Here is a 23604-nt window from a genome sequence, read left to right as displayed (position 1 = left end):
ATATGTCATGCATCAGGCCTCTAATATCAGTCAGTTCCAACATTGAGGGATATACAAAATGTTATCATTTATTTTTATCTTGATAGTTTTTTCTTTAGATTAACTGGAATGATCACTGCACCCTGATCTTTCTCCCTCCTTTACTACTAGTATCCATAAACATGTGTGCGTCCCTGTGGATGAACCCATAGGCCTGTTTTTTAATGAGCAGCTGTATAAGTAATAAGCTGTGAAACTTCGTGAGCTTTTTCTTCTATAGGCCGCCGGCTCAACAAATAGCAGCATCTCCCACTGAGACGGAGCTCATTAACCTAATTATACAGTCCACCTTAGCCCAGCCTTCCTACACCTTAAATCTCCATTGACAATAACTCACCAAGAGGTCAGCTTTTATCGAAGACACAGGTCATGCAGAAAGATTTCAGTTGCAGAGCTGTTTCTGATTTTTGTCTGCCTACTTTCATCTTTATGTTTCTCTCTCTCTCCCCGCCTGTAGCCGACTTGAACAACGTGAGATTCTCAGCGTACCGAACAGCCATGAAGATCCGCAGACTACAGAAAGCACTGTGCTGTAAGTTAAGACACGTACACACAAGTTTATACCTACAATCTCAGCGTTGTTTCTTTTGAAGTCTGGGTACAGCAGGAGGGTAGAGTAATGATTTGAAGCTTTGCCAGAACGGCACAGAAGCCAACGATATTTTGGCTTTTAAATCATACGCACGCTCTCCGTGTATGTGTGCCCGCGTGTGTGTTATTTCCATCCACAGCTGGTGCTTGTGTTAGGCCTGTTGAGCACAGTCTCATTTGGTGTGCACAGGTGGGATTTTTCTCCCAAACTTGAGAGCTGCTGTTTTCTCGTTTATAATGGAAGCTTTTGATAAAGGCGGCTATTATGTGCAGTCTCAGGTGGCTATCATCCCCATCTGCACACGCACACTCACATAAGCTGCAGGTGCATGCAGGCTCCGGCTTTTTTTGTGAGCTTTTCAACCAGCATGGCAGTAGACACTCAGGCTCAGCGCCGTGAAATAGCAACTGTGACAAATGCAGACTATTATCCAGATGTTGACATTATTACAGCAACACACACAGCGTGCCCACACTGCTCGTTTATATCCTGCTGTTGCAGGGAAATTTGCTGTGTGCATGTGTGAAACAAACGCTTCCTGTCAGTTTGTGTGTTAACCTGAATAATCATGAGCATCATAGTGTGGTGCAGCATTTGTGTTTTAATGAGTCTGAATGATTTAACTTTGCTTTCTTGTGATTACATTTGTGTGTTTGCAACATGAGCGACTTCAACTGGGGGGCAGCACAATCCAATTTCATCCATTAGATTGGAGAAGTCACAGTGTAGCAAACAGACACATTGAAACCAACATGCCGGGATGTACACAGCAGCAGCAGGAGGATCAACAGTTATTAGTTATTAGCCTGGATTCTGTTGGAATTTGTGCTTTGGGACCTAAGTGTGGGTGAGAGAATGAAACACGCACACAAACACTTGTGACAAGGATACTATGAAACAGCTAATTGGGTTAAGTGTGCACCCGGGGGGGTGCTGGGGAAACACAAATGAGCATCCAGCTAATGTGACACAGCCTCTCAGCTTTATCTGTGTTTGGAGTGAAAAAAGATATAAATAAAATGATGCTCTCGGACAGAAACGCCCGCTCCCGCTGCGCCCAGCTCCATTTGGATAGACCCTGGTAATTAGCGCTGTCTCGGGATCGGGGGTAACATAAGGCAAGGAGTAGGCAGAGGGCCAAATGAGGAGACCAGAGGGAGGAGATGATGTGAGAGCAAGGGGCTTGAGGAGGTGGAGAAGAGTTAAAACAGCTTGGTGAAAAGTGCGAGTGTCATGCCTACAGAGAAAATTATGAAACTCATGTACAACATCAACTCCAAAAAAGTTGGGGCGTTGTTTAGAATAAAAATAAAAACAGAATGCAGTGATTGCCAGATCTCATAAACCCATATTTTATTCACAGTAGAACAAAAACAGAGAGTGAATCTGAGACATTGGACTATTACATAAAAAGTATTAGCTCATTTTGAATTTGATGGCAGCAACACTTTTAAAAAAATATGGCAGCTAAAGGCTGTAAAAGTGAAAACAGCTGGAGGAGTGTTTTGCAACTAATTAGGTTAATTGGTGACAGGTCAGTAACATGACTGGTTATAGAAGGAGCATTTTAGAGAGACGGAGTCTCTCAGAAGTAAAGATGGCCAGAGGTTCACCAGTCACCAATTTCAGAAAAATGCCTCTCAGCATAAAATTGTGACAACTTTAAGTATCCCACCATCTACAGTACATAATATCACTAAAAGATTCAGAGAATCTGGAGAAATCACTGTGTGCAAGAGACAAGGCTGAAGATCAACCCATGCCCCTCAGGTGCTGCAAAAACAGGCAAGATTGTATACTGGAAGTCATTTCCAGAGCCATGGGGAGCAAAGTGGCTGAAAGTTTTGCTCCCCACAGTGCTGAGGTGGGCGGGGAGCACAGTGAGGTGGATGAAGGAGGAGGATCTGAAGGAGTAGGGGAAGGTGGCTATGTGGAGGAGATCTGACAGATAAGGAGGGGCAAGATTGTGAATCACATTAAAAGCATACAGGAGGATTTTTAATTCTGTTCTGAATTTAACCGGGAGCCAGTGGATTTGCACAGGGGTGATGTGGTGGAATGAAGAAGTTTTAGTGATGTTGCAAGCAGCTGAATTCTGAACCAGTTGAAGCTTATAGAGAGATTTGTGAGGGAGACCAAAGAGGAGAGAACTACAGTAATCTATACAGGAGGTAACAAGGCTATGAACAAGAACTGAAGTGGTATGGAGATGAGGAAGAGGTGAATGGAGGCGATTGATGCTGCGTAGATGGAAATATGCAGACGGGGTAATATTATTGATGTGAGATTGGAATGATAATGAGCTATCAAGGATGACACCAAGACTCTTAACCTGAGGAGAGGGGGAAACTGAGTAGCTATCGATTCTGAGGGAAAGACTGTCAACTTTGGATAATGTAGATTAAGTGCCAGTGAGGAGGATTTCTGTTTTGTCACTGTTTAATTTTAGGAAGTTTGAGGTGAACTAGGATTTTATTTCAGATAAGCAGTTAGTGAGGAAGGAGGGTGGGAGTGTAGAATTTAGTTTGTTGGAGGTAGAGCTGGGTGTCATCCACAAAGCAGTGGGAAATGATATTGAATGTGCGAAAGATATTGGATAGAAAACATTCAGCATATCATAAACCTAAAAATCCAGCAAAGAAGGCCAAGCACTGTTGAGCAGCTGTAATTCTACATCAGATAAGATAGGGACAACAATCATCTCCCAAAACTCCCAACAACTGGCCTCCTCCCTTCCCAGGCATTTAAAGACTTATGTTTAAAGAAGAGGGGATGCTACACAATGGTATACGTGGCCCTGTCCGTACTTTTTTGAAATTTGTTGCTGCCATCAAATTCAAAATGAGAAAATATCTTTCATGAAATAGTAAAATGTCTCACTTTCAACATGTATTATGATGTTTTATTGTGAATAAAAAATGGGTTTATGAGGTCATTGCATTGTGCTTTTTTTTTTTTACATACTACACAGTGTCCCAACTTTTTTGAAATTGGGATCGTTGTTGCTTGATACATATGAAGAAGAAAGTATCACAGATTTTCAACAAAGATGAGGTGAACTTGTTGACCTACTCTGTGGCTCTTAAATAAAACACTAAGGATGTGAAAAAATTAACTTTTGTTTAGCTGGTAGCATACACTGAATTATGTAACCAGGGATCCATTGCATTATGAGCAAAATGTGTGTATCATCAGCACATTCAGAAATCTATGTGTCTCTAGTGGGAGCACACATCAGACAAAAACCTGCTTATTGAAAGTGTGAAACTGGGACATGGGGATTATTGCAGACATTTTTGATCCAAATGTTATTATTATTGGATGACTTTATTTCACTCTGCTGCCTGAGTATTTTTGTGACATATTTTCAGGACAGGAAAAGGACTTTTTAAGATAGTGTTTTGCATGTTCAACACTAAAGTCAAAGTGCTTTCAAAGTGTGTTAAGCTAAAAGTGCCTTGATTGTTCAATCTACTTTCCCTCTCCTTGTTTAAGTGTGTGTGTTTTTGATAATACAGCTGATTACTGAGTTTGATAGTGTCTGACGCTCTCCTTTTTCTCCTCATTTGTCTTTTTCTGTTCGGGTTTTTCTCTCTCAGGCATTAATATTTCAGCACAATGATCCGTCTGTTATGTGTCTGCACTCCCGGCAGACTCCCACAGTTAGCTGTTTTTGAACTATTTTGGACAAAATATCAGTCAAGTCTACACTTTTGAAGTGCCTCTATGAATAGTCTGTGCCATTTTCAGCTTCTCGATTTTTTTTGGCACTTCTGAAATCTCAATGAACAAGTCTGAAAGGTTACTAATGGTTCCTACTGTCTCATTTCTTTTTTTTTTTTGGTCTCCTGTCATCCCTTATGTGATTTCGTTTTTTTAACCTTATTTCTTTGTTCCTCTGTCTGGTCTTGTTAACCTTTCTCCACTCTCCTCCATTCTTGTCTTTCACCTCTCTCTACCAAACTTCCTTGTTTCTGTCTCATTATTGTTTCTCATGCTGCTCTCTATATCCATAGTGGACTTGTTAGACCTCAGCGTGGCCCAGAATACCTTTGAGCAGCACAAAATGACCAACAACAACCAGCTGAAGTCCGTTCCTGATGTCATCAACTGCCTGACGTCCATCTATGACGGCCTTGAGCAGGAGCACAAAGACCTGGTTAACGTGCCACTCTGCGTGGATATGTGTCTCAACTGGCTGCTCAATGTTTATGACACGTACGTATGCTGACTGTTTCACATTTAAATGGTTAAAAGTCACCTTCTTTAGTTCTCTGAATATAGAGGGGGTGTTTGATTTATTTTCATGAGTTGTTCTGATATGGAAAGTAGTTCTAATATCAGCACAAGTATCAGGACAAGTGTCAGCACCAGTATGAGTAACCAAGTATCAGCGCAGCTTTTTGCACCAATAATAGTACTAGTATCTTGGCATGTATGGTTTAAATAGGATAGAAGAGCGCTCCCTCTGTTGTGCAAGAAAGAGAAAATTATTCCTGATATCACTTTAAAGAGGTTGTTTTAAATGTTCATTGAGCTTTCAGTTGCAACATGAAGGTTCTGGAAAAACATAATATGTTAAATGTTTTTTTTTTCCTACAGTCAAAGCACTGAAGCTTTCAATTACATTCACCTCTGTGGTGTAAATGGGTAGCAGGTGTCATGGCATGCTCTCGTTTACTTAACATTTGACTAAATGAATTTAGCCCAAGCGCCAACAACCTTCCACCAATAACACAACAGTGACCCTCAGTTTTTTCTCAATCTATTAAACATAACAAGCCCAGGTTTTGAACAGAAGTCCTCAATTATTCAACACAAAACTGACATGTTTAAGTAATGAACACCTCACTGGCAACGGTGAGCACTTCGATATCTCGCCAGTTTCACAGTAAGTTGGCATATCTCTCATAAGAAACATCTGATTTCAATCAAATTTCACATGTATGATCAAGATCTTCTCCTCCACACATTCAAGGGTTAATTTTATGGTTTTGCCGTGGCGCCACCTACAGTAAGAAGCCAGTAACATGTCTAACATTAAATGTCCAATCTTCTTTGAATTTACATGATAAACATCAGTTTTGCTCAGATCACATCTACATATTAGAATCTTGCTTTGTCATGCTGCCACCTGGTGTTGACTGGTCAGCTCGAGACACAGACAAGGTCTATTTTTCAACAGTCAGAGAGTCACATGGGCAATATGTCACCTTGGACAAAGAAAAGATCATTTTTTGAGGTTGAAAACCTCAGGATTCATATGACATTACACATCTACCCCATAAATATTTCTTTATTAGCAGTCATTAATTCACACTTAGTGTTGATATTTGTGTTTGGCAAAGTGGCTGTTCTGAGATCCTCCAGCCCTTTCAAGAACCTATACGTGGAAAGCATTAAGCAGGAACAGCACAAGTTTCTGCTCTTTCTATGCCGATAAGGAAAGCATAAGTCAGGGAGAGAAGCAGCAAAAAAAACAGAGTAGAGCAGGCATCATTGACAACAGAATGACATTGTTTAAATCATGTGTGGCGTAGAAGAGGAGCTGGGGTGGAGGACAGTTGCAAGAGCAGCTTGCAGAAAGAGCGGCAGAGTGTAGCCAGGCAAGAGCAGCATGAGAGTGATCAGCCAATAGCGTGCTAGGAGCAAATCAGCTGGCCATCGTGAAATCAGCTGATCACAATTATGGAAGCATTCAGTCTTTTCAACATGTGTTCATATGATTCAATTTAGACCATCGAGATGTTGATTACGTGTTCATTAGGTAACAAGAGCGCTCAAATTTTGAATTAACTGGAACTGCTCCTCCTTAATTGCACCATATCTACCTTTCATTCTATGTAAAAGTGATGTCAAATTGATGAAACTGTCAAAGGTGATGTATCTAATGGCTTTGATTGCATCTTTGAATCCCTATAATTAGTTGTTGCCTGTGTATAATAATGAGATGCTAAATATTTACACAAACATGCAATCATTCCACATGTCCGGGCATTTTCACATACCATATGTGCCAGCAAGTCCCTCGATTTACATACACATGATTGCTACACAATGTGTTTGCTTGCAATCAAATAGGCATATATGCTGTGTTCAAATACAGCATGGATACACAGTATAATTACATGTGTGCTGACATGCTGTAAATCAATACACTCTGATTTCATGATTGTTCATGGATACGCAGAAAACACTCTCACACACTTGAAGATTCTCTTCTTTATTAACAAACAACGATTTTCTGTCACTGCTGTTGCTTCGAATCCAGAAGTGAACACACTTAAGCCTTCTGTTTGTGCACAAACATTCGCCCACATCAAATAGAAGTGAGTCAGTGCCAATGTTTGATGTGTCTCGTGTGTTTGTGTTTTGCGGCTGCAGCGGCCGCAGCGGGAAGATCCGTGTCCTGTCCATGAAGATCGGTCTGCTCTCTCTCTCAAAGGGACACCTGGAGGAGAAATACAAATGTAAGTGCCAAGGCTGTTGCTGACGTGCATAAACACAGCACACAAGCAACTCTCGTCCATCTGAGACAAATGTGTCCCATCCTTAAATCCCAGCAGGATTCCAGGCTTCATCAGACTCTCAGAAATAGACAGAGAGAAAGATGGAGTCAGGAGAGCAGGTCGTCTAATTGGATGAGAGACCTCCTACGCGCTCCCCTTGTTCTTTATTTGATTTTCTTTCCTGATTTATTTTGCGGATTAGTAAGCGTGGATATAGGCTTGCTGCTTTGGGAAGAGCCTGTCATTTTGGGCCTCTGTGCTCTTTGTTTCAGCTGCTTTATATCCCTCTGTCTATCATCCTCTGCTGTCATGGCTCACGCCATCGTTCATCCATCCAGCAATGACTTCTTCTCTCCTATCTTACTCACTTTTCCTTCCCTTCTTCCTCCTCCCTTTCTCTTACCCAGCTTCCCTGAGCTTATTCGTTCCACTGGCAGTTCCTATTAGCCTGAGAAGGGTATCACGTACGCTTGATTGCACCCTTCCTCCTTTTCTCTTCAAGAATTCCATTGGCTGTCAGCAGCTTGCATACAGCCACACATTGCAACACGCATCCACCTAACCAGGCATGCTGCCATTTGACACTCTTTTTGTGACTGCTGCGTATGTCAAATGTAATCTCCGAGGGAGAAAGAAGTGATTTTGAGATGTGGGTGTAGGTGAGGCATGTGAAACAAGAGGTATGTGTTGAAATGGGGTCACTGCCGGTTTGCATACTTGCACACATTCACAGAGGAGGTAGCATCAGGGTAAAACCTCACACGGAGATCAAAGTCGTCTGCAAGCTGAGCAGAAAGACCTGTCATGCCCTCCCTCCTCGCGCCCCTCTTTTTTCCAGATTTGCCCTCGCTGTTATCGCCGCTCAGTGTGTGCCTGAGCTCCGGAGATGTCACACCTTAAAGAAAAAAAATCTAAATTATAATGCTGCCAGCGTGATAAGTGGCCCAGCCTGAGAGTCACTGGGCAGACATCCATATCCAGTAAACCTCTCTTTCTTTCTGTCAGTCTGGAGGTGCAAGATTCCAAGAGAGAGATCAGAGGAGAAAGTCAGAAAGATTAAAGATTAAAACACCATTTTTTTCCTCCTCCTGTCCGTTTCAGCACTCCATTTCACTGTCTCCCTGTATATTTATTCATATCTCTTATTTAAACAGGCTTTGGCTCTTCTCTCACTCCCTTTTTTCTTGTATTTTTTCTCACGTTTAGACCTCTTCAGCCAGGTGGCATCAGCAGGCGACACGTGCGACCAGAGGCAGCTGGGTCTGCTGCTCCATGAAGCCATCCAGATCCCAAGGCAGCTGGGCGAGGTGGCTGCCTTTGGAGGCTCCAACATCGAGCCCAGCGTCCGCAGCTGCTTCCAGCATGTAGGTTCACATGCAAACAAAAACAAAGATAGAATCATGTCACTCTCACATATTGAAATAATAAACTGCATAAGTACATAAGCCTGGTGTTTAGTAATCCTATAATGTTCTTAATACCAGATGGATTACAGGCATGGGGCCCAAATCTTTTTTGGAATTGTACTCCGGCTATGTTTTACAACTTTAAATAACATAAACCAATTGAAGACAAAATGAAGGAAAATTTAAATCTTTAACCTCAAAGTTGCAAATATTTTATTCCCTGACAAACCTGTTTTCGAATTCAGGACTTTTTTCTTGAAGTAAACAAGCATTTTGAAGATTAACTAAACCCTAAAAACATGGCAGCTTGGCTCTTGGAAACTGTGAGGAGCATTTTTTATCAAATTTAAACATGAAAGAGAAAAAATAGCGGATATTTGCTGCTTAAATTAGATGTTGCAGCATTAAAATGATCAGAAGGGAGATAAAGTTTAGAAAGTTTGTCCAAGTCAAACAATTTTGAACACTTCGACAAATTTTAAAACAACTAAGTTTGCTTTATTGCATAATATCTAGCTGTATTCCCATTAGTATTTTTGAAAGGGGAGTCAGCTGTTTAGTTTGCTAAACTTTTACTGGAACAAGCTCTCCAGGCATGGAGTTTACAGGCATTTATTTGTCTCCACGGACCCTCAGCATTTGGACATTAGCCGGTTGATTCCCCATCACAGCAGAGTGTGGTTTTCAGCAGGATGCAGGGCTCTAAAGAGGTTAGCCATGTTGCAGAGAGGGAAGAGGATTCATGCTGGATAACTTTGTAACTTGGTTAGACAAGTCTTTGCCATATCTAAATGTGCCAACAAATTCATGAAACCCCCTACAACATGAGCTTATTTTGTTTTTTCCAGAGCTAAAATAAATTGTGTAGTTCTTGATGAAAACTAAAGCCTTGTTTCTAAACAATGTGGCACCATATAAACGGGAAATAAACAGGCTTTCTAATGGTATAAGATTTACTGATGAGAAGCATTGTAACATTTACATTTATGTTGCTTCAAAAAAACACAGTATATCCTGTCTAAAGATCTGTAAAGTTACCCATGCTTCTTTTCTTCATATAGCCAGCGTTCCACTTGCTTATTATTTTTCAGTTTGTTGGTAAGAGACATAATAAGTCCAATAGCTTGTTTGAAGATGATGTCCCAACACAGCAAAGAACTCCAGATGGAGACAGAAAGTCATCTCTGCATTTAGAAGCACTATCAAAAAGTCAAAGTGTTGCACTTCTTATTGTTCTGCCAGCTGTTAAAATAAAAAATAAAAAAGTTGAGCTACTTTTGAGTCTCAAAAGTAGCATCGCATGAAGGCAAAAAGTTTAAAAGCTCATGGAGAAACGTTGGCTGACTGGTTTAAAAGCCTCCATCTAAAGCCTGGTTGAGAGGAGTCCGACACGCTCACAGATGGTCGGTGCCACGGTAAACCCTGATCCTGCTTGTGTTTTCATAGCAGATGTCCGTCCATCCTGCTCACTGTGATGGGAAATCTGTCTCTTTTTGGAGATCTGGATCATTTGGCTCAGCTCAGTAAGAAGAGACAGTTTATTGGCTCCCAAATGGCTCTTAATTTGGTACCAGTTTAGCTTTTTAATGTGTTTCAAATAAACACAAAAATGGGAGAAAGGAAAATAGCTCTCAAAAAGAAGCCAGGCATTGTGGTTCACGCAAAAGAGCGGGCTCGTTTGTGAACAACACACATGGTCACTTACCCCACAAGGTGTATTTGCTCAATAGTGTCAGCATTTCCACTAAAATAAGGTTTTATGACAAAATAAAGGAGAAAAGCTGTTAAAGGGACACAGTTAACCTCTTATCTGAGCACAAGACTCCTCAAACACCCCCTGTCTTTCATCTGGCTAAACATGTAGTAGAAGCCTAAGTAATTTGTCATATTGATTGCCTCCACGCCAGATAAATTGGTAAACTTATTGTAAAAATCACTTCTTTGTTAAGTGGTATCATATCAGCCATCCCAGGCCGTGTTCTTCACTTTCTGCCATCTAGATAAGTTAAATTGGGCATATCCTCACCCACTGTAGCAATTAAATCAAATCTGCCTCTAGTGCTTGTATCCAGGGACAAGGATGATGGTCCAGTTAAACGGCCTAATCCATCTGTAACCAAGCTTTCTTAATGGTCCATGTAAACATATTGATTGAATTGGTTCAACCTCTTGAATAACCTTTTGGTTGATTTATCCAATTAGACCAAACTTGTGAAAGGAAGATCTCAGCAGGTTGCACAGATGGTTTTCTGTCATTCATAGGTGGCAGAAGTTTAGGTGGGCTAATGCTTTTTATTGGACTACCTGGACCTTCCACTTTAGAGTTTGAGCTTCTAACCTCAGAATGCCAATAGAGGGCATCTGTTTGTAACACTGCAGGACTCCATGTCTCATCCATCCCCAGTACTATTGATTTATTTAAGAGCACTTAGCACCCTGCCTGCTTTCCTTGCACTACCTCGCCTCTGAATTTTTATTTTAATGCAGTAGTGTTGCTTTCAAATAGTTGCTGCACCACAGTTTCAATAGTGTGGGCAATAAAGATAATTAACATGTTGCATCCACATCTACTGTGCAAAGGATTCATCAATTTCTCATACCTATCTTTAAAACCTTTCCTTTTATATTTATTTACTCTTGCTTAAAACCTGCTATCTGGTCAAAAAGCCAAATTATATTGACCATGATTTATTTATTAAATAAATAAAAGGGTAAAACATACAAGGGGGTGAATAGTTTTTAAAGGCACTGTATAAGGAGTAGCTGATATTCCACTTTTATTCAACTCAGAATCTTAGCAAAGACTCTTTTTGTCATGCTCATAAATGTGAACCTGTTTGATTTGTTTTTCAAAGCTGAACATCAGGAGCTTCAGAAAGACTGGAATATAGTTCAGCTCTTCTTCCACAGAGTAATGAAACTGCTGCTTTCCCCTTTCATTTTCCCATACGTTTATTTACATCTAAGTACATGAAAATGTTTTTGAGTGTGATAAAGTAAAAAGTGGTCAAAATGCTCTAGATAATTTATTTGGTGACGTCCCTGCTAACAGTTTGTGGCAGGTTATCAGTTTGTGTGAGATTAAGGTTGGTTGCATCCTCACAAAGCTAATTGCCATTATGCACCTCAGTCTCCTTTTACATTTCCCAGCCATCTAAGAGCTGCCTCTCTCAATCCTGTAAAATAACCCCAATATTTAAGCTCTGCTGACCAACCGTGAAGCCTGAAATGGCCTCCAGTCTTCTGCTGGCTGTCCTCTAGTGTTTTACTGCAGCCGGCTAACCACTTTCCCCCGAGTTTATCTCTGGACGTTACTGGCATTTAATGATGTCTTCGTCCCCACGGGATCGCAGTTTCATTTTTTCTCTCTCTTTCTCTCCTGGCTCACGCTTCAGTGGTCGTAAATGGGAGCCAAACATTAAAATTTGGATGCAATAAATTTAAGTGATTTCCTCCGCTGTGCCTCTGAAAATAGCAGAAAAGCAGCTTTAACCTTATCTTGCTTAGTTTCCTCTCTAACGGCAAAGAGACACAAAAGTTTCCCAAAGCTGTTGTCTAGTTGCTCTTTAACCGTTCCATCAAACTTAGTTGGCAGATACAGATCAGGCTGTAAACACACACACAATAACACAAGCAAAAACTCTGTGCCACCTGTGTGTCCGTCTGCCACGCCGGTGACAGTGAAGTCACCCAGGTCGTTTAGTTTAATGGACCCGCGATCAAAGAGTCTCGCCGTCATAAATACCTCCTCGCCCACTGTTCCTCTGTCACTCTCCTTCATTTATCCATCCATCTATCTATCCAGGCATCCTCTCCACCATCTCTTCTCTGCAGTAATTAATCTATGAGGGCGATAAATCTGCCGTTAGATGGTAGAGAGGAGGGGAGGACGGCGAAGAAGAGCAGGTGTACGAGAGAGGAGAGACTGATTGTTCAGGAGGGAAGGTCAGACAAGAAGTTGGAGGATGTAAAGTTTGATTTGAGGAGCGATTCAGGTGAAGAGTTCAATCATTAGCTCAAAGAAGTTATGATCAGGATTTGAAATCTTCGTAAACACTGCACATGTAATCCTGGAATCATCACGCTAAATTAACCTTTATAGTTTTACTTTTTTTTTGGGTTCACATATAATTGATGTATTAAAATTAAGAGCCGTGTCCATTAATGGCATTTTTTCCTCTGTGGCATCACCCAAAACCTCAGCTTCAGAGCACTTGTCACCAGCACTTACTGTCGCCAGATAATACAATTTGTTGCATGGCACTTCCTGTTTAAGTATAAGACCATTTTAATCTCATTCTTTATCTAACATTTACTTTTATTTAGTTAATTTTCCAAAAAAACAAACAAACTATGGAATGAAATCATGTCCTGGCATTAGAGACAACTCAGTGGGTGCCGTATGGCCTTGTGGTTTGGTTATGCCCTTATACTACTCTCTCTATACACTGTCCTCTAAAATCACAGCATAATGCCTCACACTCAAACTCTGCCCGGAAAATAAAGAAAGAAAGAAAGAAAACATTATTTCTGGTGCACTGCTGTTGATGAGGTCGTTATCTGGAGCACCCCCTTTTTTACTTTCGTTTGGCTGGTGCATTACATGGGTTTTGTTATTTGGGTTTCTCCTTACAGCTGAGTGTCCTTAACACTATCACCATTAAGAGTTTCAGGACCTGACTGCATGTTTTTTGTGCAAATTAATCAAAAACACATCGGCTAATTTACAAAACACATGTAACAGATTAAATATATCTTTATCTACACTGCAGAACAGGACTAATTCTTTTTGCCTTGTCCAATAATTTTGAAAAATAAAGACCAATGTCAGTGTAGATAAGCATCAATGATAAAAGCATCTATATCACAAACACCAATGCTAATAGCCACACTCATTTAAAGTGAGAAAAAAAATCCCTGTCTGTTTAGATTAAGTGGTAACTGTGATGCAAATTTTATCGATCTTTCTTTCTTTATTAGGATCCCCATTAGCACTGGCTATTCTTCCTGGGTCCAACACACATAGCAGGGTGGGGTCTTAAAATGTATCAAAAGTTAATAATTCAATTTGGCAAAAAGCACAGTTTTTAAAAAGAATTAAAAAGTTGTAAAGTTGGCAAGACTAGTTTTTCTGCTTTTGTTTCACGAGGCTTACTTCATGCAGTTCAAAACCATTCCACTATGTCTTAAAACAAATGATCTGCATATAAAGGCTGTAAATTTAACTTTGCCATTACTATCGCTGATATAACCACACTTCATCCATGTGTGTGGAGACAGTCTAGAGCTGTGATGTATGGTGAGTTTCCAGGTCCTTCTTCATTGTCTGATGTGTCCTTGCTTGCCCCTTGCAGGAGCAAGCAAAGGCTTTATTTTGAATGCTAAATCTCATGTTTCATTTTTCAAGTCAGACATCAAATGAACCCTGAAAAGTTTCCCCTCACCTCCAAGATCATCCTTTTTATGTGGACATAATTCAGCATGTGTGCATGGCTCTGTGCAGACTAAGATGCAGGCTGCTTCTCTACACATCAACACCCAAGACAAGAGCAAACTGCCCGCTAGAGGACAGCTTTATGGGTGTATATGCTCTTGAATGTCATCAGCGTGATATGCTTTTTGAATTTGACCTTAAGACGGAGCAGATCGAGAGAGCAAATGATGCACAATTTTTAAAGCACTAATGTTCACGATTCATTCTTGATGAATCGGTCCTCAGATGGCCTTCCCCTTTTGAATTCTTATTTTGCTCATACCAAACATTTCTTAAGTGCAGTTCAGGGTTGTGTGAAAATATAAAACTTTTTAAATTAAATTTTAAAGAATTTTGTTAAAATTTGATCCAAGAAACTTTCCCTTAGTGAAACATACACATCTAAGTAAACAGCTTCTTCCAGTGTTAGGTACTTGACCTTTTTCATGGCAGTGCAGCAGAACTTTTTAACATTTAACCTTATCACACATAGCTCACTGCTGAATGTTGTTTAAAAGAAGAAGCTGCAACTATTGACTAAAAAACGGGTCCTTCCTTTCAGTTTGCAGGTTTCAGTGTGCCTCTTTTATGTTTGTTTTTCCAGAAAGTAGTTATCTTCAGAAGGATAGGCTTTGAAATTTTACACTGCAGTTTTGCACACTAAAAATATTGGGAAAGGGATCAGTGTTACATACATACCTCCCCACACACACACACACACACACACACACACGCCAAAACTTTTATTATCCTTTTCTTATTTCAAATGCATACAGCAGTTTTTTCCCAATGTTTGCTGCCCTTTGTGTGTGTCAGAGATGATGTAAAGGTCATCTTTGATTTGTTTAGCAGTAACAACCATGTGAAAGTTTCCCACTTTGTGTATTGTTTTCAGTGGGCTCATTATAATCCACAGGCAAACAACTTCTATTCTCTTGAAATACATTTTGCAAATATGTTTTTGTTTTGTTCCTGTGACAAAGTGGCAAGTGTTTTTTAGAAGAATCCTTGTTTTTAAGCTATTCTTTAAATTGTTCAGCATTCAGATTTCTTAAAATAATACTCAGTAATGTACAAGCATAGGTTACATAAACAACTAAGGCTGCAAGCAGCAATAAAGGGCCCTCTAACCCTTGTGAATGTGAGGCAACCACAACTGTGTAGCAGCTGCTGGGTGTGGGCAACCCATGGCATGCAGTGTGCCAAAGCACAGCAGAAAGACCATGAAGATCCTCAAGAACTGTCACTTTAAGTTAAAATATTGAACTTATTGCATTTTGTGTATGAAGTAGTACTGCTCATCAACAGTAGATGGCAGCCTGCCGAAGCAAAAAATTTTGAATTTATAAGGGCAGGACTGGTATTTATTGTGTAAATTTCAAAGAAGATGGAACGTTTTATATCAGAGGTGATACTGGCTTCTTCCAGAAGGTGGCCATAATATGAATATGAGTTATGGTGACTTCCTGTGAAATTGGTGATATGAAAATGGTCACGGTCACTAGTGAGATGTACTTTCATGAAACATATCAATGTGGTGAAATATTGAGGCCTTTCTTTTAAAATCTGAGGTTGACTGGGTCAGCACAATAAGAGGAGTAAAGAAATGTCCCAGTTGTGTCACTTTTTGTTGTCAGTAGTCGGTCTTATGTAGAGATGTTTGCATGTAGGCATGATCAGTGTGATACTGTTGTAATGGCAAAAAAACAAGACAGTGTATAAAATAAGTTAAATAATATGTGTTGGGAAAGCAAATCAAAAACTACACAAAGAAAGCATGTGTTGGCATCAGGGGATGCTGTGATAAAAAGAATGATTGTGATATATGCATGTATTCAGGCTCATTGTGCTTATTCTTGTGAAATGAGTAATGATTGACATAAGCACTTAAAGTTATATGAATTAAAGTGCTTAACAAATTTCTTAGACCACCTGCATATTTGTCTCAAAGACCATCCAGCATCATGAAGTGCTTTAATGCGGACTTTTTTATTTTCAGTGAGCTCTCCACGTTTTACCATTTTGAACAGGAATGAGGAATTTCAAACTGAATTCACCTTTTTATACCCAAATTTGAGCCGGCTCACTGGGCTTCTCTGAGAAGTCAGAAATTAGTCAAGCATAACATTCAACCACTAAAACTAATTTTTTCTCTTCAGGAATGCAAGTAAATAACTATAATTTGACATATTAATCAAGAAATATTAATGTGCTTTACTATTTTTTCTGTTTTTTTTTTTTTGTAAATCAGTAAATTTGAAAATTCATTGATAACAATAATAATGAAATTTTAGCATTTAAAATATCATTTGGGTTAAAGAGCTTCTACATATTGGTGTATTAACCATTAACCATTGCAGAAACATAAAAAATGATTTTGGTAATTACCTATGCTGTTAATTTAGGGCAGCTGTGGCATAAACCTTACTTTGGTTAGGGCTAGTGTGGTTTAATAAATTTGTTAAGCACTGTATGTCACAGATAACAGTGCAAAAAAGTTGTAAAAGAAAGTAGGATAAGATTGGGGCCCAGTCACAGCCCTGGCCTATGGTGAAACTCAAGTTTCTGATAACTTTTGACCCCAAATTTTACCAGAGTGACCATAAAAATCCAAGGGTGAATCAGATTTTAATCCCCTAGGACTAGTTCGTTAAAATGTGCAACCTGCCTATTGCTGAAAAACGCAATAGTTTGACCTTTATCTGTTAGTAGCCTTGCCATATGGTGAAAACTCAAGTTTTTTATAACTTTTGATCCCAGTCTTGAGCAGAATGACCATATAAATTCTGGAGTCAAGCAGATAAAATCCCTTGGGCTAGTTCTTTCAAATGGGCAACCTACCCATCACAGAAAATGCACAGGTATGACATTTAGTTGTTTATAGTCTGCTTCCTGTACACTTTAGGGCAGTAGTTCTTAACTTTTGGGTCGGGACCCAAAAGTGGGTCGTGAGGCCCTTTTCAGTGGATTGCAGATGTGTGCCTGGGAATAAAATGTGCCAAATTGTCTATGAGACTCTATAAAACATGCATTTTTTTGGTCCTGTTTCATTGTTTTTGTTGCACCTTTTGTACTGTCTTAGGCTCCAGCTCTACTATTTTTTATCAAATACATCTGACTGACCAAAAAGATCTCCAAAATTTGGGTCACAATTCTCCTCAAGGTGTTGATGGTGTGTCCCATGACTCAACCAGTTGAGAACCACTGCTTTAGGGGATGGTCCAAGAGACCATCGTCATGATACAAATGTGTACCGATTTTCACGCCTGTAGCTCTTACTCAGCCCCCTGTCTCACATTTAGGGCCACTGTGGCACCCCTGTGTGTTGGACTTGCATGGTTCCACAAAAATAGGAAAATTACCACTGGGGATAATTTTGGGGAAGTTTGGTGAGTTTTGAGCATGTTAAGTCCCCTAAATTAGCAATTGTTTTTGTGGAAGAATAATGATAACTAAAGTTTCACTAGGGTCCTCACTCCAGGATCAGTGCACAGGCCCTGATTACACATCAAATAACTGAGATAAGAAGTTCAATCTTGGAATTTGTTGCTGTTTTTCATAGTTGCACAAATAAATATAGCTGTTAAAGTATGGCATAGCTATTGGCCTGCAGGGAGGTTGGGGTGTTATAATCAATCAACGTATTTCAACTAATAAATGTGAAAAAGTATCACATAAAAATGATTTTGCATAAGCCATAATGCACCCCAGGGAGCTGTCACTTTAATATGAATTGTCATCTTTATGAGGCTTTTTGTTACAAGCACCGACTTAGAGCCTGTTTTTCTTTTATTCAAATGTATTTCTGTCATGAACATTTTATCAGCCCTCTGTGTACTCTGTAAACTTTCACATGCTTGTTCAAGAGTTGATATAATGCTTTCGCTGTTTGTTTTTTTCCAGGTGACCAATAAGGTGGAGCTGGAGCCGCGTCAGTTTATTGATTGGATGCGTTTGGAGCCTCAGTCCATGGTTTGGCTCCCTGTCCTTCACAGAGTGGCTGCAGCAGAGACGGCAAAACATCAGGCCAAGTGTAATATCTGCAAGGAGTGTCCCATCGTCGGCTTCAGGTAAAACACACGAAGACACGAGTCTGCCACATGTTACGAACCCCAAACAAACACCAAATGTGTCTGCGTTCTGTGCTGTTCTGTCCTGGTTGAGCATAAAGGGCAGCTCTGCTCTGGAGGGCAGGCATTTATCTAAATGTCAACAGCTGATACACCACTCGCTAAATACCATCCGGAGGTTTTCAACAGAACACACAAACACATGACGCACAAACATTCAGCGCTCAGGCGCATTGACAAAGATCACAAAGAGCTGATTGGCTGGCGTACAATCTATAACAGACCACCCTCTGATTACACAGAACTGGCATTCACACAAACAATGGCTCCTTTTGTTTCAGCTTTTTATTGTTGCACACATACAGAAACAACAGGTAAAGACAGATATGCATTCTGATGGTCCATTTATCATGAAACTTCTCTGACAGTTCTTAAAGGTTTAGTTGGAGATTTGTGCAGCAGAGGAGCAGGATGGTCCTCTTCACATTGCTTGCTTTGCCAGCAGAAAGAGAAATACAGTCAGACATTTGATGAAGCACACGTCTCCAAATTTCTGTCATTGATGGATGAGAGGGAGCGATGGCGGGAGAGAAAGGCTGGGAGCAAGAGCGGAAGAGGAAGGAAGAAAATGCATAGCAGGCATTTTAGATTTTTTTCCTTTAGATTATTTTTTTCCTTTCTACCATAGTACATCCAAAAAGTCAGAGACAATTTTAAGCACAACATGCGGGCAGATTTGTTTGATAAATGTTGAATCCTCTGCAACAGATGAGCAGGATTGTTAACCAGCCAGTGTGCCGCATTTAACACGCACCATTTCCAGTGCAGTGGAGCATACAGGTACTCAGCATGTGTTAGGTTTACATGTTTGCTTTCATGTTTGACCTGCTACATATAATTTAGATTTAATAACTCCTGCAACAAAATACCAGCGAGACAAAAGGGCTTTATAGTGTTTATTGCACTATAACTCCTAGGGCTAATGACAGCAAATTGGATGATGACCTTTATGTTTTTAAAGTGTTTTATTCATTTATACGTGACTAGCAAGTACAAAATATTGCAAAAACAGCCCTTACTAATTTTCCACTACAAAGATTCACAGTGAATGATTCAACTGACTGATATAAAATAAGGAGTAAAAAAGTCAGCATCTAGATGGAAACTAGAAACAAAAATAAGATACATGTGTCTCTTAGTTGGTGCTGGATCCAAAATGAACAAGCATACAGAGACATAAAAATCCACGCACCAGGAAGCTCCCATTAAAGGATTTATTTAGCAGCAAGTGACGGTCTGAGCCAACATGCTTTTCCTCAGACTGGCAAATCACTTGTCATCAAACGTCACTTTTTGCCAAATAAATCCTTTAACAGGAGCTTCCTGGTGTGAGGATCTTCATGTTGCCAGATGAAAGCTAAGCATGCAGATAAGAAACACTCAACTCCAAGTTCCACATTTTACATAAATGTTAAGCAAAATAAAGCTTCAAATTAACACTATGAGCACATATTTAGGATTAAAGGTGACATATTATCCAAAAAGCACTTTTTCAGGCTTTTCTAACAAAAATATGTGCCCTGACCTGTCCACAATCCCCTCAAGTACCAGACTTGGGGATGCCTTGGATGCTGCCATCGAGTCTGTGTCTATGAATGGTGAGTGCATGGAAGTTATAGAGCCATTCACCTAACTTGGTGGTGTAATCCAATGATTCTTTCTGAGGCCCGTCTCTTCCATTGGTATAAGGAGCAAGGAAGTGCAATAGCCTGAGCATGGCAAGGAGTAGACTGAACTTTGGGGGTCAAACATGTTTGGGAACAGTCTGGATAGCTCAGATAAGAGTCACTGCAGGAGGCACCAACCAAACCCGAAGTTGCTCACAGGAGCCTTAAGTATTGATTTATTAAACTCATAACCTGTAACCTTGCTCTTTTCTTTTTAACAGGTGCTTTATAACAGATAAGATGATCTCACCTCAAAAGACAAGCCACTGACTCAAGGTTCAAAATTAACCAAAGTTGTTTGTAGATAAACTCATTAATTAATGACCATCTCATCACTTTCCACTCTGAAGGTGAATTATTGCCTCCTCCTTGTTGTAATATGCTGCATGTCAGAGCCTAATGGTGCTTTCCACTCAGCAGTGTTGTGTGCTCTGTTGCATCTTTTGATATATGGCTGTCTCTCGTAGCTCATCAGTCAGCTCACCTTGGGGGGAAGTGACGAGAAGAGAGAGAGATAAAAGACTAAAGCTATTATGTCTGAATGGCTCCTGTCTCTATTTAGCTGCTAAATGGCCTTCTGGCTACAGCTGCTGAGGACTGGTGTTGTCACGTTGTTGTGTTTTGGTGGAAATCCAACTGTCTGTCACGCTGTCAGCATATGGAGACTGTTTCTGAAAGTGCGTATGTGGAGAAGAGTGTAAGAGAGTGACAGTGGAAATTGACAGCTACCCAGGAGGGCCAGTAGGGCCTGGAGATGAGTCATAATATAGGGCTACATATGTGTTAACACGGACACAGTAGGAGGACATAAAAGTGATCTACACAATCTGCCTTCCCTCTTACCTCAGTTTTCTACTCTCTCTCTCTCTCTCTCTCTCTCTCTTGCTCTCTTGCCCCCTGCAGGTATCGCAGTCTGAAGCATTTCAACTACGACGTTTGTCAGAGCTGCTTCTTTTCCGGGCGCACTGCCAAAGGCCACAAGCTCAACTACCCCATGGTGGAGTACTGCACACCGGTGAGGGACTCACACACTCGCACAAATCATCCTATATCTCTATTCTCTGTGCCCACACACACCTCTAATCCCTTTAATGAATTCTCTTGCATTCAGACTCACTGACTTTGGTTATTACTGCACTTCATTAATACTGATTTTCCATTATATTTTATTATTTCATGGTGTGCAATTAAGACACACTAGACAGACTAAAGTTTGAGGACAGCCAAACTTTCACTCTGGAAATATTCAATATAAAAGCCTTTTACTTCTTCAGGAAGGCTTTCCAAAACATTTTGGGGATACAGCTGCAGAGATTTCCTTCCATTCAAAAGCAGTAACGTGTCAGGAGATAGGCAATGGGGAGTTTATGTGTGGATGTTTTGACAGAGAGACAGTGTTCAGACAAAAACACAGCTATGCTGGAAGGGAGCAGGCTGCAAAAGCAAGGTCAGGGGCTGTCAGGCAGTCAAATATGTGCAAGAACAAATTCCTAGAATAGAATTTTCCAAGAAGAATGTGGTATTAAGTTATAAAATACCTGAAAAAATATAGAGGAATTAATTTATTTTAATTTCTACCATGGCATAATATTCAGTCTGATAAGTAATAAACTCATACATGTGTTAGAAATTCCGAGATTCAAGACCAAACCCTGGAAAATAGCCCCCATACCATTATCCCTCTTCCACCAAACTTCAAAGTTGGCACTAGCCAAGTCCCCCAAACCCAGACTTGCCCATGTGACTGCCAGACAGGGAGGTGTGATTTGTCACTCGACAGAACATGTTTCCACTCCTCCACAGTCCTCGGTAAAGGTATTTCTTTGTGGACCATGGAAAAGATTCTTACATTGTTCGCTCTTTAATTAATACTTCCCTGAATTTGAAGACAAACCCATTAAAAACAGACCAACCATGGGGAGACTGCACAAACTTTTGACCTTATATTGTACCTGTTAAAGTGAGTCATTCTGACTCCAAACCCCAAACCTCACCTCAAATAAAGAACAAATCACAGTCCTTGTGTTTAAAGTTTAACCTTGTGGGGGTTTGGAGAAAGGCCATGCTTGGGAAGTGAGTCTTTTGATTAAAACAAGTTGACATTTCTCTTTCTCTTTGCCTGTACAGCTAACTTTTTGCTCAGTTGATTCCTTTAACTTGTTCAGAAGCCCTTGATAGACCTCTGACTTCATTTGAATTTACATGGACAAATGGTAAAATACTTACGGCTCTCTGAGGTCTCTTTTATCTTTTCCACCAGAAAGCTATATTTCACTTTAGCACCGTGCGGAGAGCAGAATATTAGAAAAGAGGGAGCTTGCTGAAATTGAACATCGCTCCCTTTCTCAATTAGGATCACACACTTGTGGGCCCACTAGTTTCAATATTGCTAAACGTCAGACTTTGAGTGACTCGAGTGGAGACGTGTCTCATTTCTGTTTTTTAATTTGCTGTTTCAATTTCACAAATGGGATGGATATTGACTGTGGAGGAGCAGCTGTAGGGAGCAGTGATCCCTCCTCCCTGAGTTTAGATGCCCAGCAGCTGCCTGCTATGACTTTGAGGAACACTTATCTTATTTCAGCTTTGCTTCAGCAACACTTAAAATGTTGGTAAAAGATTATTACTCAGCTAAAGGGGGCATTAATCACCCACACAGTTTTACTGATCCTCAATAAACATTATTAAATATTTCCTCTCCATGTTCTCAACATTTTGCAGCATCAGATTTTTACATCAAAGTGAATTTATCAGGGTTTGGACTCTGATCTGCACATATCCTCATAAAATAAAAAACCTGTTTTTCCTGAAGCTTGCAACCAGTAAAAAGCAAAGCTTCTCTAAATAAAAGACAAGGTTGAGCCTTACAGATTTAAACTTTCCTGAAATATTTGCAAAACTTAATCCACTATGGAGCTACTTCAGATAATCCAGTATTGATCTTTATTCTGCCAAAATGAAGAATATGTACATGGGGGTCTTGATCTCTTTTCTGTTGGTACTAAATTCAGTGACTCAAACTGTTTTGACCAAGCAACAAGCTTTGCTGTATGCAGGAAAAACAATCCATATGGACAGCAGAAATAGGCTATCCCACATGATGACATATGACCTTCCATAGGTGCTATTGTAGATATGACTTATTCATCCCTATAAAAAGACATCTGCATAAAAGTGCAGCCAAAAATCAAGGCAAAGAGCAAAGAACAGCAGTGAAAGATTTTCTTGGTAGAAAAGATGTTTTATCGTTCCCTAGACCAACTTCAGGAAAAGTTTGATTTACTTACTGGTTCCCTTGATGGTGAACAAAAATAACAGCTGCTTAAGGTGATACACACCTACTTCCTCATATGTTTTTCTGATTGGCCTGTATTGAGTGTGACAAACAGAACGTATGTTCAATCATCCTCTGTTGTATTTTGAAAGGTTCTGCCCTTCTCAAACACCATGTTTGGGCTGTTGCACAGATGGATGTGAAATATTTCCCATGCCATGGATATGTGGAACAGTCTCTCTGACATGTCAGATTGCCATTCAACAAACAAACTTTCAAAAAAATCTTATGGCCTGTTAACTGTAAGTAAAGCATAAGGACATCAGTTCTCTGGGCTCATACTACGTAAAGTAAGCATTAGTCCTCTGTTTAACGTATTGAACCTAGACTCACAAGAAACAGATGAGCAGGTGCTACTCCAGGGACATATTATGATTTATCAATTGTTTTATTTTTTTTGCAACATAAGTACACATGAAAAAGGAATTATTGTCACAGAAGTTATTCAATACTA

The 23604-nt window shown here is 40.0% G+C and overlaps 1 protein-coding gene across 6 annotated transcripts in view; it reads left to right on the top strand.

Annotated features, from left to right (window-relative positions):
- Positions 1 to 23604, top strand: part of utrn (utrophin) — a 315204-nt gene that overhangs the window by 240502 nt on the left and 51098 nt on the right. For all 6 annotated transcript variants that reach the window (XM_041805540.1, XM_041805544.1, XM_041805541.1 and 3 more), the window contains 6 exons: positions 497 to 571; positions 4648 to 4849; positions 7016 to 7101; positions 8347 to 8504; positions 17923 to 18089; positions 20720 to 20831. In XM_041805540.1, the coding sequence (XP_041661474.1) occupies positions 497 to 571; positions 4648 to 4849; positions 7016 to 7101; positions 8347 to 8504; positions 17923 to 18089; positions 20720 to 20831 (800 nt within the window). The remainder of the gene's footprint in view (positions 1 to 496; positions 572 to 4647; positions 4850 to 7015; positions 7102 to 8346; positions 8505 to 17922; positions 18090 to 20719; positions 20832 to 23604) is intronic.

The sequence above is a fragment of the Cheilinus undulatus genome, linkage group 14, assembly GCF_018320785.1.
Source record: "Cheilinus undulatus linkage group 14, ASM1832078v1, whole genome shotgun sequence".
Classification (NCBI taxonomy): domain Eukaryota; kingdom Metazoa; phylum Chordata; class Actinopteri; order Labriformes; family Labridae; genus Cheilinus; species Cheilinus undulatus.
The sequence above is the reverse complement of the archived record's forward strand: the minus strand, read 5'-3'. Positions and strand labels throughout refer to the sequence as shown.